General features: G+C 41.9%; 1 protein-coding gene across 4 annotated transcripts in view; it reads left to right on the forward strand.

Annotated features, from left to right (window-relative positions):
• The first annotated feature begins 1896 nt into the window (after positions 1-1896).
• PPFIA1 (PTPRF interacting protein alpha 1) overlaps positions 1897-18590 on the forward strand; it is a 53626-nt gene continuing 36932 nt past the window's right edge. For 2 of the 4 annotated variants that reach the window (XM_066551259.1, XM_066551261.1), the window contains exons 1-2: positions 1898-2692; positions 3795-4058. In XM_066551259.1, coding sequence (XP_066407356.1) covers positions 3795-4058 — 264 coding nt within the window. In that variant the 5' untranslated portion in view covers positions 1898-2692. Of the gene's footprint in view, positions 2693-3794; positions 4059-18590 lie in introns of all 4 variants that reach the window. The other 2 variants (XM_066551258.1, XM_066551260.1) reach the window with 2 other exon arrangements.

Here is an 18590-nt window from a genome sequence, read left to right on the forward strand (position 1 = left end):
AAGTTCCAGTTCCCAGAGTCATGGGATTACATTAGAAACTCCAGGAGGAAAAACAAAAAGTAATCTAGACCTCATGGCTGTACAGGGAAAACTTATAAAATGTGACTTGAATTCACTCTAAAGGCTCAGATACCAAAGGGAAAGAGCACAGTGTAGTAAACTTGTAAAGAATTTCGTATGTGGAAAAGGAAGATTGACTCAATAGTGATGCTTTCCATCCAGTGCTAGGTGTCGAGATGTTGGGACAAATTAATCCACATAATCCAGCCACAAATCTGCAAAACCTTCTGTGCAGGGACTGCTGCTTTTTGGCATGACTTGCCTCTGTCTGCCTAACTGGCCCTTGATGCCTTTTAGAGCTTTCCACTGTAAAAGCAACAATAGGGTCCAAAATGCAAATACTTTATTCAGGGTGGTAGCACAAATGCAAAGAGAGGAAAGAGAGTTTCCTAAGCTTTGCCTGGCAGACTTCAACTTTCAACTCATGGGCACGGTGAAGGCTCCAGGAGAGAGTAAAAGCTATAGAAATGCAAGTGGAAAAACATTTCTATGGTGTTTTGGAAAAATAATAATCAACATAGCCAAACCCAGTTTCCTGTGGAGAACAGGCTTTGTCAGAAAGTCACCCCTCACTGTGCTGGGGACCTGAATTCCACAAAATCACAGAATGGGTTAGCTTGGAAAAGACCTCTGGGGTCACTGAGTCCAGTCTATGACCAAACACCACGGTGTCACCCAGGACATGGCAGTGAGTGCCACATCCAGCCTTTCCTTAGACATGTCCAGGGATGGTGACTCCAGCACCTGCCTCGGAGCCCATTCCAACGTCTGATCACCCTTTCCGTGAAGAAATTCTTCCTAATGTCCATCCTAAACATCCCCTGGTAGCTCAAGACTATGTCCTCTTGTCCTGTCACTGGGAAAAGAGACCAACTTGGCCACAGCCTCCTCTCAGGGAGCTGTATGGAGTGACAATGTTCTTTGCTTTTGTTCAGGCTGAGCCCCTTTCCCAGCCCCCTCAGCCTCTCCTGACGCTTCAGACCCTTCCCCAGCTCTGTTCCCTCCTCTGGACTCGCTCTAGCCCGTCATGGCCTTTCGAATGGAGGTGCCCAGAGCAGGTCCCCGCCTCCGGGCCGGCCGAGGCGCTGGGAGCGGGCTGGGGCGGCCGGGCCGGGCGAGGCGCTGCGATCCCGCCCCGCCACATGCAGGCCCCGGCACGGGCTGCGACTGCAGGGCCGCTCCAGCCCTGCCCTGTTCCCAGTCCTCAGCAAGCACGCCTCCCGCCCCGGGGCTCCGCTGCGGCTTTCCCGTCCTTTTCCCCGGGGCGGGCAGCGTGGGCGGCGGCGGTATCGCTCCCAGGGCAGACAGCGCAGAGCGGGTCTCGAACCCCGATCCCCGGCGGCGGGGAGCGGGGCAGGAGAGGCCGCGCCGCCCCGCGCGGTGCATTGTGGGTGCTGCACTGATTTATGCGGGGCCGCGGAGCGCGCCGGGAGCGGCGGGAGGAGGCGGCGGCGAGGGGGGCCGGGAGCGGCGGGACCGCGGCGGCGATCGCGGCTCTCCGGGCGCGCAGCGCTTCTGCCGCCCCCTGAGGCCGTGGCGGCACCGCCGGGCGGCCGGCACCACCCACCACGGCCTCAGCCGACCCCGCGCCGGCCACCACGGACGTGGAGGCGGCGGCGGCGGGCGGAGCCGGGCCCGGCCCGAGGGGACTGTCCCGGCGCGGCGGAGCCGCCGCCGCTCGGTAGGGGCCGGAGCCAGGCCGAGCTCGCCGGGGCCTCCGCGGCCGGGCTCGCTCCGCAGGGGCTGTGCGGGGCCCGGGCCGGCCGCGCCGCTGGGGCCTCCGGCAGGGAGCGAGCGAGGCGAGGAGCGAGGCCCGGCCCGGTGCTCTCCCTCCGGGGAGAGCCCCGCGTCCTCCGCCTGCAGCTTTGTTAGCCGGGCCCTGCGCAGGGAACGGCAGCGGCGGGCCCGGGCCGGTGCCCCCGGAGCTGCCCGGTCCTTTCTTCGCCCGCTCTCGGTTGCGGAGCATCGTCTGCGGGACTGGTGCGGAGAAAACAACAGGTCTCGCTCCCTGCTCGCCTTCCAAAGCGACGCCAGCGCCTTGCTCTTGGGATTATAAATGTTTGAACTAGGACGCAGGGAACTGGAAGGAGAGCTTCCCGTTGGAATTAATAGAAGAGAAAAGAAGGGAGGCTTTTCCAAATCCTCTACAAGAAAGCTCATGCTGTTTTCCCCTGCTGTCCGTACTCTGTTTAATAATGCGATTGTGACCTGAGTGGAATTTATGAGCGATGAACTGTTGAAGCTTGTTGCATCTCTGCATCGGACTACTTACTTTTTTTTTTTTTTTTTTTGGTCAGCACATGATTCCTCTATCCCAGCTGTTGCTGGACCTATGGGCCAGTAATAGAGGGATGGGAAGCTGAGACAGTTTATTTTCACATTCTTCTGTGCCGGGGACTTGGCGAGTTAACTAAAGCTGCTGCTTTTTACTGGATCTGCTCTTTCTTCGGCAGGTTTATTATTATTATTTTTTCATGTGTTTCAATTAAACAGTCATTGTACTGGAGCTGGATGGGTGCTTTGCGATCCAAAGGGTTTTGGGGGATAACAGAAAACTGCTAAAACAGAGAAGAACTGGTGCTGCAGGAAACCTGGGGCCTGTTTTCCAAGCCTTTTCGTTTTATTGAGCAAGGTAAATAACGTAGTGGTGAAAATTCAGGGCTTATCGTAATCATGCATGAAAATGTTACAAAGCACTTGAGGTTGTTCCAAGTCTTTCAAAGCATGGAGAGGACCCACTGTAATATTAAGAATGAATTGTTCTTTTAAAATTTCCAGATGTGAGTGTGAAATTTAAGGCTGAGAACAAAGTTTGTGGTACCTGAGAGGTTTGGGGGCTACTTATCCTGATTTTGCCTTACGTTCTTGTAGGTTTGTTCTTTTGAGAGAGGTTGCCTGAAGAACTTTGTTGTTGGTTCAGTGATTATACGAGTGAGTTTTTTCCATGGTTTTTAATGCCTTAATGCCTCAGCTCTGGTAGGGATCTGTGAGGGTCTCTCAAAGGTGATCCCAGCTTAGTGTGCTCACTTCCAGTAGTGCAGTGCTCCTATTTGCATTGTTAACCAAATTCATCCTCTGCCTTTAATTATTTTTGCTTACCTTTACTTCTGCTGTCCACATTGACAGCTGCTGCTACTTCATAATGATTTTTTTATTTTTTATCTTCCTTGACATGTTTTTATCTCTCGAATTGGACTGTTTGGATTTACCACTCATTTGCCATATGTCACTTTCACCACCATAAAACTTTTTACAGCCAACACAAGCTCAAAGCACTATTGTAAATACAATCTTTGTGCGTTTGAAGCAGTGGAAGAAGCAGATAATGTTTCCCATAATGTGCAGTGTAATCATTTGCTGGGTGAAGTGTATAATTTTTGGTGTCAGGCTGCATGCCTTATCTTTGGTTTTTTTTTTTAAAGATCTCGGCAACAGTTTACTCCTCACAAAAACATAAATCCATTAAAATGAAGTCACAGTTTGAGACGTAGCCTGCAAAAATCTGGTTTTGCAAGAAGTCACAAGATTCTCATTATGAAGCAAAGCCTTGATTAAGTTGACTGTACCTTTCCTCCACTCTTAATGAAATAGTGGCAAACACCAAGGTGCTGGCAGCCTTTGCTGATGCTATCGTGGGGAGAGCTAAGTGGGTATTACGGGCAGCACTCAAAGTTCCTGTTTAGATTCGTTTGACCGAGATTTCTGGCCTTTGTTGTGTCTCTTTTTGTTTCAAGATGATGTGTGAGGTGATGCCAACCATCAGCGAGGCCGAGATTCCCGCCGGGGGAAATGGAGGCCACGGTTCAGGTTCCCCGCTGCAGTCGGATGCTGATTCCCACTTTGAGCAGTTAATGGTGTCCATGCTGGAGGAGAGGGATCGCCTGCTGGAAACGCTCCGGGAAACTCAGGAGACGCTCGCCCTCACCCAGGGCAAGCTGCATGAGGTTGGCCATGAGAGGGATTCCTTGCAGAGGCAGCTCAATACTGCGCTTCCACAGGTATGAACGTTTGGGAAGGGCTTTTTCAATGAATTTTGTATTCTTTGTTGGCTTTTTGTATGTTTGATTTACTGAAGAGTCAAGTTGTCTTAGGGAAAGATGAATCTATCCTGAAAGATCTTTTGGTGCTTGCTCATTTTGAGAAAGGTGCAGAAGCAAGGAAAGCAGGGAAGAGCAGCCCTTTCCCTCCGGTCTGCTCTCCCAGTTTCTGAAATTTCCTTGGCTTAGCATAAACGTGGAATGGTATCTACATCCTTTTGTTTAATAGAACTTGATGGACTTTTTTTCTGCAACTAGTACTTTTTAATTGCTATTTCTTAATTGCCTGATTCATTCGTGTACTTAAGAATTAATACCTGGTCTAGTGGGAGGTGCCCCTGCCCATAGCAGGGGTTTGGAACTGGTCTTTAAGGTTCCTCCCAACCCAAACCATTCTGGTATTCTGTGAATTCCATACAGACCATTCTGACTCTATTAAAGACTTTGATTTAAAACCCTGAAGACTGCTTGTGAATGCATGCTGTGTTGTCATGGCAATATAGAAGTCTGAGTGTGTTGTTTAACCTGTTTAGTTATTTCTGAAAAGTTTGGATTTGGTTTTTTGAGGGGCTTTTTTTTTGGTCCTGCTAGGAGTTCCTAATTAGTGCCTTGTGGAGAATGCACGTGGCCTGCAGTGCCAGGTTTGTTACATAAGGAGCATAGTTAGGAAAGGTGATTGGTGTCTGCAGAACTCGTTGGGTTTTATCCATCCGAGTTAAAAATAATACAGCTGGACTTTGGACATGTTGAGAAGCATTTGGTTGTAGGCAAAGCAGGGGCTGCTTTGAGGTGTTGGTTAACTGTTGACAGCCTTGTGCCTTCTGGCAGGGTGGCTGTTGTCCCAAGTGTGGCACAATGATGCTGTGACTTCTACAAATGTTCCCATATCCTTGAATGTTGTAGTTACTGTTTATACCCTTTCAAACAGTGGTGTTAAATCCTTCTGTTTCACTGCTCTCATTATGATGTAATCACTGTATGACTCTGGTATGGTAATTGGTGCTGGTAATTACTGAGGGATGGAAACGAAAATGTTACATGTGTTAATCTACTTCTGTTACAATGATGAAAATCAGAAAGGAGAAGTTTCCAACCTTTGCTGCTGCCCGTGTTAAATCGTGTGCTGCAGGCAAACATCATTCTTTGGCTTTTTGTTGTAATAATTGTAGCTTCTCATCTTTTGTGTCAGGTCTGCTACATTAATGGAGGCCATTAACCACTTGCATGACCTGCAGACTGCTAGACCCGAGTTTGTGGCTGAGCAGAATCATCTCAGCTCTCAGCTCTGCTGTTCCCCTTTTGCCTTTTCAGTTCTCAGCTTTCCTTCCTAAATCTAGTAGGCTACTTGCATGTAACCATCACTTTCTGAACATTTCTGAAAAGTTAGTAAACAGTTCCCCTTTTCAAGAATGCTGTAATTGCATCGTTTCTTGTGAAATCTTTTGGAAAAGCAAGTCAGTTGAGGGAGAAATTTTACTGCAATTTTATGTAAACATACAGCAGTGTATGGATTTTTGTAGGTTGCTGTTGGAAAATACTCTTTTCATCCTGTGGAACTGCTGCTTTTGTCCCCAGTGATGCTTAGCTCAAATGATGGTGGTGCTTTCAAAAATTAGAAATATTTTCATTCTTGTTGCTGCATCAGAAGTAACTTCTGTACTGGGCAGTTTTTATTGTTGTTATAGTAGAGTCAGTTACTTCATGGGTGCAAATTTTTGATGAGGGGAAACAATTTTTAAAAAATAATTCTAATATGTGTTCACTGTCAAAACTTTGTAGTGACTAGTATTTGAAACTATTCAAACTTTTTTGTTAATTATTTCAAGCTGAGCATTCTTTTAAACTACTGCCTTAAATGCTCTGTTGTTAAGCTGTGAATTTCAAGGAGGGTAAAGTCTTTAAATTTAATAAAATAACAGTTGTGTTATATTTTTTTCAGCAAAGAATGGATAGTAGTGTAGATTTTAATTTTTTTATCATACTAGTTGTTTTCAGTTTAGTAGACCTGCAAGGTCAGTTGAACTAATTGTACAAAGACCTGTGTAATTTCATTAATTGCTAAATCACTCTGTAACCAAAGTATTATTTCTTTCTCAGACTTGGCTTGTAACAAGTCTTTGTAGTTGATTTTAGGCTATTTTATCTTAACAGGTATTGAATTGAATTGTTTCTGTGTGTACTTTTCCTGGTTTAGATCTTTAGCTGAACCAGCCAGTTTTAGACTGTTCTGATGACTGATGGGAAGTCCTGGTCTAAAAGCAGGAATGCCAGATTGATTTATTCTGTACCAAAATGCCTCTTCTGGTTTTGCTATGAAGGAGTCAATTTCTGATGGCATTCCTGTGCTTAATTCTTACAGTCACTGAGTTTTCTGTGTATAAGAAAGAAGCTCACACTGGTATATAAAATACACCATGTCTATATTTCAAAAGTAACTAACAGTGGATGTGATCAATTTCCAAATGGAGGTATTTTCAAAATCAGTATTTGCACCTCTGAGATTCAAAAAGTAAATGTAGTTTTTCCTGCAGCAGTGATGCACATTTCATGGTCACATTTCTTAGTGTGGTGGGCAGCTGGGAATTCAAAGCATCAGTTCTAGCTCCATAAACCTGGGACAGTTATTTGGGTTAAGGCAGCTTTTGTGGATGTCTAATTCACTGAGAGAAGTGCATTTTAATCTTATATAGATGTGCTTTATCTGTTACATTTACTTAAAGTAAATACTTAAGTAATTTACTTAAAGCTGACTTTTTCTGGGTTTTTAGTGTGGACAGCTGGAAGTGAAATACATCACCACTGCCTTGATAAAATAACTGGATTCTTGGCAATGCTCTTTGTTTTCTGGGAGTTTCCTCTATTACAGATTACCCTACTCAAACTGTACTCTGACCTTGGAAAACAAACCTTGGAAATCAAAGTGCTGTGCTAGAACTTAATTTTATGCTTTCTAGAATTTTTCACAGAAAAAAAAAAAGAACATTAACTTTTTACTTGAAGAGCTTTATGACATAAACACATTGTTATAATTCTAATGATGGTCTTAGTGGATTTGATTATGCCCTTTATGTGCCTTTTAGAGTGCATTCTACAGAATTCAAGATTTGTGTGCTTCACATTGATAAGTTAATCTGTAAAACTGTATTTGAAGGTTAAATTTTGAACCCAAGGTAGATGAGGCCCAAGTTACTTCACTTCTTGCTATTAAAGTGTTGCAGGCCAGGGTTCATTTTGCTGATAGAATTTCACGTAGATGTTTTCTAAAACATGATGCTTGTTTTGGATGGTGAATACCAGAGTGTAATCTCCAGTGACTCTGGTGCTTATCACAAACAAAAGCACAGTCAGTAAATTTACAGCAGTTGTTATCAGGATGAAAATTTTAATATGTATGTTAATTTTATAAGTTAATAAATACAATACAAATATGAAGCAACACATATTAAGATCCATTTTAATCTTGCACCTCTGATCTTTTGGCCTTAAATTTATCATGCCTCATTTTTTTCTGTACAAGGTAAGCAAAATAGTAGGTTAAAGTAAAAGTTGCTTTCCTCCCATAGTAAATATTTTATCACTACTTCACGCTTCAGTTAAAAATGGTGTGTGTCTGTTCATATTTCTATTCAGTGAAGTTGAGGTATGTCCCTATACACTGATGTTCCTCAGACAATCTCAAAAATACTCAGTGCCTCACCTGTAAGAAATAACAAAACACTTGGCCCGAAGACTGCCCTGGCATTGTTTGGAAGTGATGGACTTAAGGATTTCATTGCTATTTTATGAATAGTGGTATTTGGATTTCCTCCAGACAAGTTTTGAGTAATACAGGATGTCATAGATGTAGAAATGAGGCTTTGAATTGTACCTAATATGAAGAACATAGTGGCAGAACACACAAAGACCTGGCCAGACTCTGCAGCAGCTGAAATTTCCTCAGCACTTCCGTGCAGCTCCATTTGCAGCATTCCCAGATGTTCAGCCCTGAGGTGCCATGGCTTGCACTTCTTTCTCTGGCAGCAGCTGGTGCTGACTTCTGAATAACAGCCATTAATCCCAGAGAGTGCCCAGGAATGCTGGAGGTGCCAAAGGCTTTCTCATCGATGTCAGGGCAGGCACATCCTCCATTGCTCCCACCCAGTTCTGGCAGCAGAGGTGAACAGGACTCTTCCTGTTGCATTTTCAGACATCTATGTTGACTTTCAGTTGCTAAATCATACTTGGCTCTGAGTAAATTACTGAACTGATTTGGCTTTACACTAGTTGAAGTCAGATGGAGATAGGCATTCAGAGTTCTTCACTGATTATCAATAAATCTCAGCTTCCCTAGCATTTCTTTGTTTTCAAGACATAGGTACCTTTTGCTCCAAACTTTCAAAGTATGAATTTGTCTGAAATAATGCCCTGTGTTTGGGCAAAAAGGAGTAGCTACACTTAAATGATGCAGAGGAGTATATTGAGCACTGAGTCTCCAGCATTGGTTCTGTGTTCTTGGTTTCTCTTGTGGATATGTTTGGGTTTGTTTATTGAAACATCCCACCCCTGCCCAGCAGACATCTGTTTGCCTATTGTTAGCAACTTGCTGTTTATGCTGTGCTTTTAATTTAGGTTTGCTTGATTATAAATAGACCATTTAGCTTGATTAAATTTGGAATTCATTTTGGGTTTCCTTGTATTTGAGGGTGAATTTTTCTGCTGTTAAATTTGGGGTCAAATTTACTGCTGTTTTACTGCTGAATGATGTCCCATCACTCCCTTTAACAAGCAGATTTGGTGAAGTCCGAAACTATTGTTTTTATTTCCCTTAGTTTATTTGTAGAAAGAATGTTTTGGTGACTGCACAGAAATGCTCTTTATTTGTTTTGGTAGTGGATGAGGCCCTGAAACAGGAGCTAGTGATTTTTCCCCACTCTTGTGCTACTGTGGACAGATGTCTGTCAGTGGGTTTATTAATGCTTGGGGTGCTCTAGTCTAACCTGCAGCCTAAAAACAGCCTGTATGTAAGGTGGAAAGAACTATAATCAAAACAAAGTATTTAAAATATATATTTAGAACCAGGTGAACATCACATGTATACCCTCATCAGTTGCCTGTAGCCTCTGGTGCAAGAGGTAGTGTCTTTTGGTATTTAGAGAATTCTTCCTCTGTTACCTTTTATTTTTTTCCTCTGTTCTTTTGTAAGAGAGTAACTAAAAAGTGCTTTGAAGATGTTTAGTTGCAAGACTTAAAGATTCAATGTGGCTACATAATTACAATTCCAGAAAAAAAAACAAATCCCTTTTTATTTATTTTTTTAAAGATAAATATGAATTAAGAACACACTTCCCTACTCCCTTACAAATTCTTAGTGTTTTAATGTCCACTGGCCTAAGACTTTGTTTCATCCTTTCTGTAATATATTTAGGAGAGTTGAATGTTGGTTTTATTCACTGTAGGTTTTGATCATGGAATTAGGAGGACACATTGTGTTTTAATATATGCAGGCCCCTTATAGTTAAGAGTGTTGTCAGAGACCTTGGATTTTTGGAAAGAACATTTTAAGTGCCTATTAGCAATTTTTTTTCCTGTCCCTAAGTTAGCATTGCATCTCATAACTGCATGAATATGCTTCACAGTTGAATTTGGGGATTTATTTTTTTAGCTTTCCATTTTTAAAGGAATATGACAGAGGTCTTTGTGTAAGCTGCTTGTGGCAATTTAGGCAGCTTAAGTCACTTAAAGTCTGTAAAGCTGACTGGTATCTGTTGACATATATTAGAAAATACTCACCATAATCTCTTGTGTATATACATCTCAAGATGCAAATACTGAGAAGAGATAAATTTGTGTTGTGTGTGTCAGGTAATCTGGATGCTCATAACTTTCCAAGTGTCTTTTTTTAATAATTCTGCCTATGGGTTCCCCAAGTGTAAATGTAATGCAATTCCTGACAGGAAAAATGTTTTCACATTCTCAGGGCTGAAAGAAGAATTATTATTTTGCTACTGAATGGAGTGAGTTTCTTACTCAACTTGACTTTTTCACAGAGGCACAGGGAAATAATGTTTATACATTTTGGAAACTCCAGATGATTGTGTAGGAATCCATATCTGTAGGTCACTTGAGGAGATTGTTCTGGGAGTTTGGATATTTAGAATTGGAGGAGTGTGATTACAAGTCCAAGTTAATGCCCACTTTCATTCTGATGTGTTGTTTTCCTCTAAGCTGATGTGAGTAGTTGGTTCCCTTGGTTTTTTGCCCATGACCTTTATCTGTTTCAGACTTGACCTTTGGTTTCACATGAAATCAGCTCCTTTCCTCCTCATCAGCCTGACAAGGCTCTGTGGCCTGTTCCTTCAGTGGCTGGAGCTGCAGCATTTTTCAGAAGAGAAGCTTTGTTGCTTAATCTCTTTTGCTGTTCCACAGTGGCCTTGAACTTTGCTCTTGTGTTTATGCTCCTGTCTACTGAGGATATGGTTTTTGGGGATGGTAGTGGAGATCTTAACAGCAATATAATTTTGGTTGGATCTGAAATGTGCCATGGCTGTTGATGGATACATATGAATACGAATGGTCAACATATTCCTGTAATTCATCTGTCTTCTGGTTATGTTTGCAGAAAGATAAATACCTAGAATTAGTCTTTTGTTTTACAAATTCTGTGAAGTGCACCAAGGTTCGAGTCCAGGCTGGATGGAGCTCTGAGCAAGCTGGTCTGGTGGAAGGTGTCCCTGCCCATGGCAGAGGTGAACATTAAGGTCCCTCCCAACCCAAACCATTCTAGGACTCTGTGATCCCTTAATGAAAATATCCTTACATGAGCATAATCAGATATCTTCAGGACAGATTTTAAATAAGAACTTGTTTAAAGGGCTGCTTGGAAAAAAGCTTGAAAAATTTGATTTGTGACCTTTTGAGTTTTGTTAAGGAGAAAAAAGAACTTCTCTTTAGAAAGGAAGCATTTTTTTCTTTGTTGTCATAGGAAAATGGACAGCTCTTGATTTTCTTTTTAAATTTAATTAACATTTTTTTCTTTTTTTTCCTCTCTGTAGAGCAGTAATCTCTCTTTGGTATGGTCTGTATCATGCTGTGTTTTGCTTTACTCCTCTTGCTAGAACATAGTAGAGTTGGGTATCCAGTTGTAGAGAAATATTCTGGAGCACATTGCTTGTTTTTTTTTTAATCCTGTCTCTCACATAAATGCATATAAAAATTGGTTCTATAAATTTAAAACATTGTTTTTAGAGGCATATTTACCTTTTATATAGAATGGCAGGGTAGATTATGTGGTAAAAATGAGTAAAGCCTGGAGATTGTTAAACACTGTACTGTTGAGAGAAGTGAGATTTTCTTTTCCTACTTCAAATTTGACAGAACAGTGCACAGTATAAGGATTTAATTATATAATCCTATGGAGCTGAGTAATTTACATAGTTAAAAAAGCCAAACAAAACAAAGCCACCTTAAGATGTGCAGTTTAAACAAAGAATTTCTATGTTGGCCTGTACAGAGTTGAAGCTGGCTTGATGTATGGTTGAAAGATCTGTGAATGTTCTCGTGAAGAAACTGCCTTGCAGTTGATGAAGCCTATTGATCATTGTCTTCAACACTGGCAGTGTCCAGTGCTGAGCAATGGGGTTTATTTTGAATGACTTGAAAAGGAATTTTGGCCACCAAAATGCTTGGTGTAAAAGCTAAACAAACATTTTTCAATGTGGAGAGTGAGTGATCCAATAAAGAGGATCATAAATTCTTGTTTTTTTATTGGTGCTATATCCATGGTTATCTCCATAAACAGTGACCACTTCTTTTAAGCTAGTTCTGAATTTCCAAGCACAGTCATGAAAAGGGAGGGAGAGATCTCAAAGTGAAATTGCTCATTTGCTTTACAGAATGTTTGATATGAAAGTTTTTTCACTTTCAGCCTCAAATTGCCTTCAGAAAGAAAATTGGGCGAAAAGGGAGTTCTGTACACATCTGAAGGGACTGCCAGGGTTTAAACTGTGGATTTGTGGGTTTGAGTTGTGGATTCTCAATTGTCCTATGTGAGCCTGTCACAATTATTTAGCAATATATACTTTGCCAGTAGAATGTTGGAGTCAAAACTCTCATTTTCTTTGCATTCCTATCTGTAATTGGGAAACCTGTGAACTAAACATGCTGGGAGTCATGGGACTCTGTCAGCCTTGCTGAACTAATAGTACCAGAGCTAAATTCTGTTATTTGCTGTGCTTTTCACAGTAGCTTGTGCTTGTTGATTTGCTGTTCCCAGTGGGAAGCTGGACTCTGTAATTTTATATACTTTAAGGTTCTCTTGTGTAGGGTATTTGAAGTCCTGGATGCGTCTCATGCTTGAATCTCTTGCTTCTACTGGGATTTAAGGCATGGGCTGCTTTGGAAACCCAGCAGTAAAAGAAACTCCTGATCCAAATTAAACATTTAATGAACAGGATTCTCATGTTTGGAGTTCCTCAGTTAATCTAATTTGGATGTAAAGAGTGGTGTTGCACTCAGGAGACCCAAGGCTGGAAGAGCAGAGCCCGTGTGGAGGGTGATATTGGATGTGTGGGTGGATCTGGTTGGGCTTTCCACATGTTTCTGCCTGTGTAAGGTGAACTCCCTTCAAAGCTCTCTATTTTCTGTACTACATTTGGGGGAATGACTAAAAGTTTGGTTTAGATAATTCCAGGGATGCCCTGGGATACCACTGTGAATCTTTTTGTTATTCTTAAGAAATGTATTTTTCATACAGCATGGTCACCTTTTTGTAGTTCATGGGAAAGAACTTGGAAACTCTTAACATTCTTCTAGCCTTGTGTTAAAGAGCATGAGGCAGGTGCATCCAGTAATTTATTTTCTAAAACATGCTGCTTGAGTTTTCAGAATGTCTTTGCAGGGTGTGGTTCCACACCATTATCTTCCAAAAGCTGAGTCTTTGTCTGAAGAAATCTGGAATTACTTTGCTTCATGTGAAGTAGAAAGGAACAGCTTTTTAGGATTTTAGCTGTCCTTTTCCCCTCCCAGGGTCTCTTTTATGCTGATACTGACATTGGTGTAACTCTGACCCCATTGGAGCTGTAGTTTGTGGAGACTGCATAACCCTCTCCTGAATTTTGTACAATGGTTATAAAAGGTTAAGTCCTGGGAAGTAGAGGAGGAGAAATGGGCCGAGCATTTCTTTTGTCTCAGTGGAGTAGGAGGCTGCAGGGCTTCCCCGTTGCATCATCTTTCCCTTGTTTTAGTCCAGTGAGGAACAGGAGCTTCACAGGTTCCCCACCAACCCATCTTTCACTTCAGCATTTGGTAGTGGTAATACCATATTGACAGCCTGCCCCTGTATTTTATTCATTTATTTATTTTACATTTATTTATCATTTATTTATTGATTGATTTTTTAAAAAAATTATTTCTTCTCTGCATTATAGCCTTGGTCATCTCCCTGGTTTCCTTCTACTGACTGGGTTCAGGTATCATCAAGTTTAGAACTGTTCATTGTGGATTTTTTTTGTTTGTGGCAGACTCAAAAATGACTTTGAACTTTATTTAAAGCTTAACCAACCCCTCCCCCTAAAACAGCCCTTCAGTGTTTAATCTGTGTTGCTGATTTTTTTCCTAGTTTTTTTCTGTGTTTAAATAGCAGACATGTCTGTTGTAGGACCTGAGATTGTGCTCTTTTTGTGTGGACTTTGGAGTTGCTTTGTTTTGGAGTATTTGCTAAAATGGAGCAACATTTCCATGGAATGGTACAGTAGAATTTATTCAGAATATCACAGATTTGGACATATTTAGCTTCAGTTAACCCAGTAAATCCACACAGCCTGTAACCTGGGGTGACAGAGTACAGAGAAGTAGGGAAAAACAAAATGTGAAGAGCTGAAAGTTGAATTTCCTGCTGAAGGCACGTATCTGTCCTCAGTGAGTATTACTTGCTTAAACAAGTTTGAAATTATAAGACTGAAGTGTTCATCACTTGGCAAAAATAATAAATACAGATATATATATATATATAATAGGAGAGCGCTGAGGGGGAGGTACATGCTGGTGCTTGTTTAATGAGGGTGGCTTGGCCAGCCTTATTCAGATATTCCCAAGCATTCCCTCTTAAGAGAGTGTGAAAAATGTACTTTTCAGCTGCTAGCCACAGAACTAAAGCTGGCAACCAGAGGCCAAGATGAACGATTAGAATAGGGCAGGGCCTCAACTGCTGCTCAGTTTTTGCAAGCAGGAGTATCTTGTCATTGAAATAGTTGTGCATGATGGGTCTTGTCCTGGGTCTGTTTGTAAAAACCTGTGCAGTGTTAGTCATGTAACATGACTAGAATGTAGCATGTAGGGTTAAATAATTTTTAATTCATAAAAGTCATAGAAATTTAATATTTAATGCCAGCTGAGCTAGAATTATGCTGTTTCTTTTAAGTGCAGTATGTTTAGAGTTGATGTGCAGAAAAAGATTTTTTTCTTGCCCAGGTAAACTTACAAATCGATGTTGTTTGCAACTTGAAAGATCTTGTTACAGCTGCTTAGTCTCCAGAATGGGGGTCCTAGGAAAATTACAGAGCTTCTTAAATCTTCTCAGCATACCTTGCAGTTGTTCTACAGTTTGGCATCCCCAAGGAGGATTGCATGCTGTGCTATCCAGTGTGGAATCCCAGGAAATCTTGACCAGCTTTGTGTGAGGAGAGGACAAACTTCAGTGAAATCCCTCTACTCTCATATTAAAGATGGAGACTGCTTTTGGTCCCATACCTGGTCAAACTGGTAATGCAAGATTCTTGCTCTTTAATTAAGTACAAGTGTATTCTCCTTTTGCCATGGTGGGTATGGGTGTGGGTAGGTTTCTTCACTAACATGGACTCCAAAAATGGAGATGCCTGAAGCTACACCTAAGAAGTTGTGCTGCTACTTTACTGTATTAGTTCCTCATCAAAATAGACTAGGCTGGGGGTGCAGGAATGTGGTAACTCTGATTGTGAAACCCTCAGAATTCATTGATTCAGTGTGTCACTGAGAGGCAGTTGTTTTTCAGACACCCCCCAAGTACTGTAGCCTTATTCTGTGTTAAGTTAAGCTGTTATTCTGGAATCTTGGTGGTTGGAGTGGTACAGTATTGGAAAGGATTAGTGTGTTATCAGCTTTTCTCAACAGTTACTGCTCTGCACAAAATAGCCATCCCAAGGTGAAAAGCCCGTTTTTCAACAATGACTAAAGTTTTCCTGATGCATATTTTAGCTGATTTGGACATTTTTCCAAGGAAAACAAGCTCTGTATGGTTCTGAATACTTTTGTTCCTTATCTGCCCTTTCAAGGGGTGTATTCCTGTACGCTGAGGAGCAGCTAAGGTGGAACTCTTTGCATAGCCACACCACAATGAAGTGATTGGAAGGTTTTCTGCTAGTGTTGCATATGAATAGATGCCAAGTTTCATGCACGTCTGAAGGCTGCTTCTGTATTTCCTGTGCTTGCTCTTGTAATGCTTCAGCTTTTGAACTTCCTTGCTGAGAAGATCCACGGTGTTGCCTGAATAGAGGCAACATTTCATGACTATTTTTACAAAGACAAGAAAATAACTTCAAACTGGTATTTCAAGTTAGTGCTCAGTATATTCATTTCTTGTTAATCCTCTGTGCATGCTGCTAACTTGCAGGGTTTGCCCTCTCAACTGAATATTTGGAGAAAGCCCTGGGGGGAGAACCAGGTACTTTGGGAGAGTTTTTCACTGGTTGATTTGATACACATCTGTAGCTTTAAAAAGGGTTTAAAAGGCTGGCATATAAACGGGTTGTGTCTGCTCTGGGTTAATTGATCTGCCCTGCTTTGAACAAGCTGTGTTGATATGTTAAGACTGGTGCAAAGATTAACAAACTATCTGGAGAAATTAGAGATCCTGAATGTTGTGATGATCCCAAGGCTGGTTTCTCTACAGAAGATGCAGAACAAACTGCAGGTTGTAATAGGAGTGACTGGATGAGGTTTTCTGACTTGCTTAAACAACCTCATGTTCTCTTTCCTTATTTTCTCAGACTAAGAGCAGTTGTAGGGTGCAGCTGGGGCTTGATTTTTCCCACATTAGCTGTAAACAGGTTTGTAGGGACCCTGTGTTGTGTCACATGTGTGACTTGTGTTCCCCGTGGTGGAGGGATGCAGGTCTGGCTATGACAGAGGAGCCTGGAAGGTTGCCCTCTGTCCCTTCAGTCCCAAGCAAGGTGTGTGACCAGGGAATGCTGGCTCTCCAGTGCTGCACAAAGATCTGCTTTTGCACCAGCTTTGCCCCTGCCCTTGTGTACGTAACAGCGCAGTTCTGCTGGGTTTGGGGAAAATGAGATGCAGGAGGCCAGGCAGTGAGGGCTCTGCTAGACCAGGCTTGGACAGGCTGCAGTTAATGATTGAGGCTCTGTGCACAAGGGTTTGCAGGCTCCCACTCCAGGCTTTGCTGCTGTGTGTGTGATGCCTGAGCAGGGATTCACGTGGTGAAAGGAAAACCCCTCATTCTCAGAGGAACACCAGGCTGCATCCAGGTTTGGGTTCTGCTACTTTTACCCCCCGCAGCCCAGATGCGCCATGTCTGGAATGTGTTAGACTGGGGAAGGGGAGTTCCATGGAGCTGATGTATTTCCAGCTCCCTTTTCCTGCTGCTCCTGCATTCCTTTTGCCAAGCTGCCAAATCCTACCTTTCTCCACTTATGTTTCCTTGTGCTTCCGGAAGCTCCCAGCACTGAGGTCTGGATTTTGTGCTTTGTAGTTCAAGCTCAGGGAACACTGTGCATAAATTTAGGCAACTCACTCAGGATGGTAACTGGAAACCCACTTATTGCCATGGAGACTTGGGCTTGCTATATAAGCTTTTCCATTTTGCCCTTGGGCACATGTTTGGTACCTGCTGGCTGTGAGTGAGGAGTCCTTTGGCTCTTAGCTTGTCAAATGCCAGGCAGTGGATTCTGCTTCCAGCTCCAAAGTGGGCTGGGAACAGCCAGAGTTTCATTCTAGAGCAAGAACATTATGCAACTGTAAACACGTTAAAACTTAATTGCCTGTTTAGGATTGAGCAGCAGTTAATGACAAAGCCTAGATAGGTCAGTCCAAGAGGGACACTTGAAGGAGACCTGCTAAAAAAAAATAAGGGATGGAATGGTAAGAAGTGACTCAGGTTTAGTATTGATCACTGGCTGGCAGCAATATTCACTTGAGTTTCCATGCGGTGCTGCAGTTCTTGATAGAGGAAAAAAAAAAAGGTAGTTTTTTCAAAGAAAATACAGATTTTTGAGAGTTAACCAGAGGTGATATTAAACCTTTACTATATCTCAGTGCCATTGGTTGGAAGGGGAGAATTTTTTTGACCAAAAAGAAATCTGAACCTCTGTTTTGGTGCTTGTCTTTTGAGTTATAAAACATCTTATGCATACACAGAAGTAGAAAAGGAGGCCAATACACTAATTATGTAATGAGCTCCAGTGTGTTCTCACTCTGGTGGGTAGTTAGCTCCACTTGGAAAAACAGCTACTTTGAGACTGAAAAGCCTTTCAGCGTTCCAAAACAGAAGAATTTGTCATATCCGTGTTTTAGTATTACTTGAAGTATTCTCTTACGCTCCCTTTTAAGTTCTGGGGCTTTTGAGAACAAAAGATAAACTTGTTTCATAGAATTAATTCTATTAATATTTGAAATAAGTTTTATGTTTCTAGCTTAGTCATTTCAGGCTGCTTGATACTTACTGGAAATTAGTTTCACAAGGTGAAAAGGAAAATATTTTTCTTTGCTCACTCCATGCTGATTTTTCTCTTTCCCATGAGCAAGTGCCAGAGATATGGAAAGGCTGAAATCAATGTGTTTTACTACATGGAACAAGCAAAGCATAATCTGTGTTGGTGTGTGACTATGTTTTTTTCCAAGGTTGGATTTAATGGTGAAAACAAGTCAGTTCTCCTCAGTTTTAACTCTCAATATCCTTTAACTGTTTCATAATTTTATAGCTCTGATTCTTAGCCTAAAAAATCCCAAAACAAACCTGTGACTTTATAGGTATGAAAATTTGCTTGCTAGGAACTTCCAAATATATTGGGGCTCTTGGTCACTGTGTGCTATCTAAACCCCTTGGATTTATAGTGAAGTGACTGTGAAATACCCTAGGGAAAAAATTAGATATTTAAATTTTCTTTGCTTGTTTTTTGGTTTTTTTGTTGTGTTTTTTTTTTTTTTTTAGACTGTATATTTGCCATTTCCATGCAGTCATCATTTGGAATAATTGTGGTTTATATGTAGTAAAAACATCATGACGGAAACTTAAAACTTACCTCTGATCCCCTAGCCCTGATGTCCTGCACTTCCCCCAGTTGTTCTTTTCCTGCTCTCTTCAGCTGCTCAGATTTGTGAGTGGCTTGCTTGATACTCAGTCTGCAGACCAGAATGATAACAGTAAACCAAAATATCACTTGCAGATTAAACAGATAAATTCCAGTCATATATTTGGGTCAGAGATGTTCCTAAAGATATAACAGTCACAACTTCATCTTCTATTGC

Source organism: Molothrus aeneus, chromosome 6, assembly GCF_037042795.1.
Source record: "Molothrus aeneus isolate 106 chromosome 6, BPBGC_Maene_1.0, whole genome shotgun sequence".
Lineage (NCBI taxonomy): Eukaryota > Metazoa > Chordata > Aves > Passeriformes > Icteridae > Molothrus > Molothrus aeneus.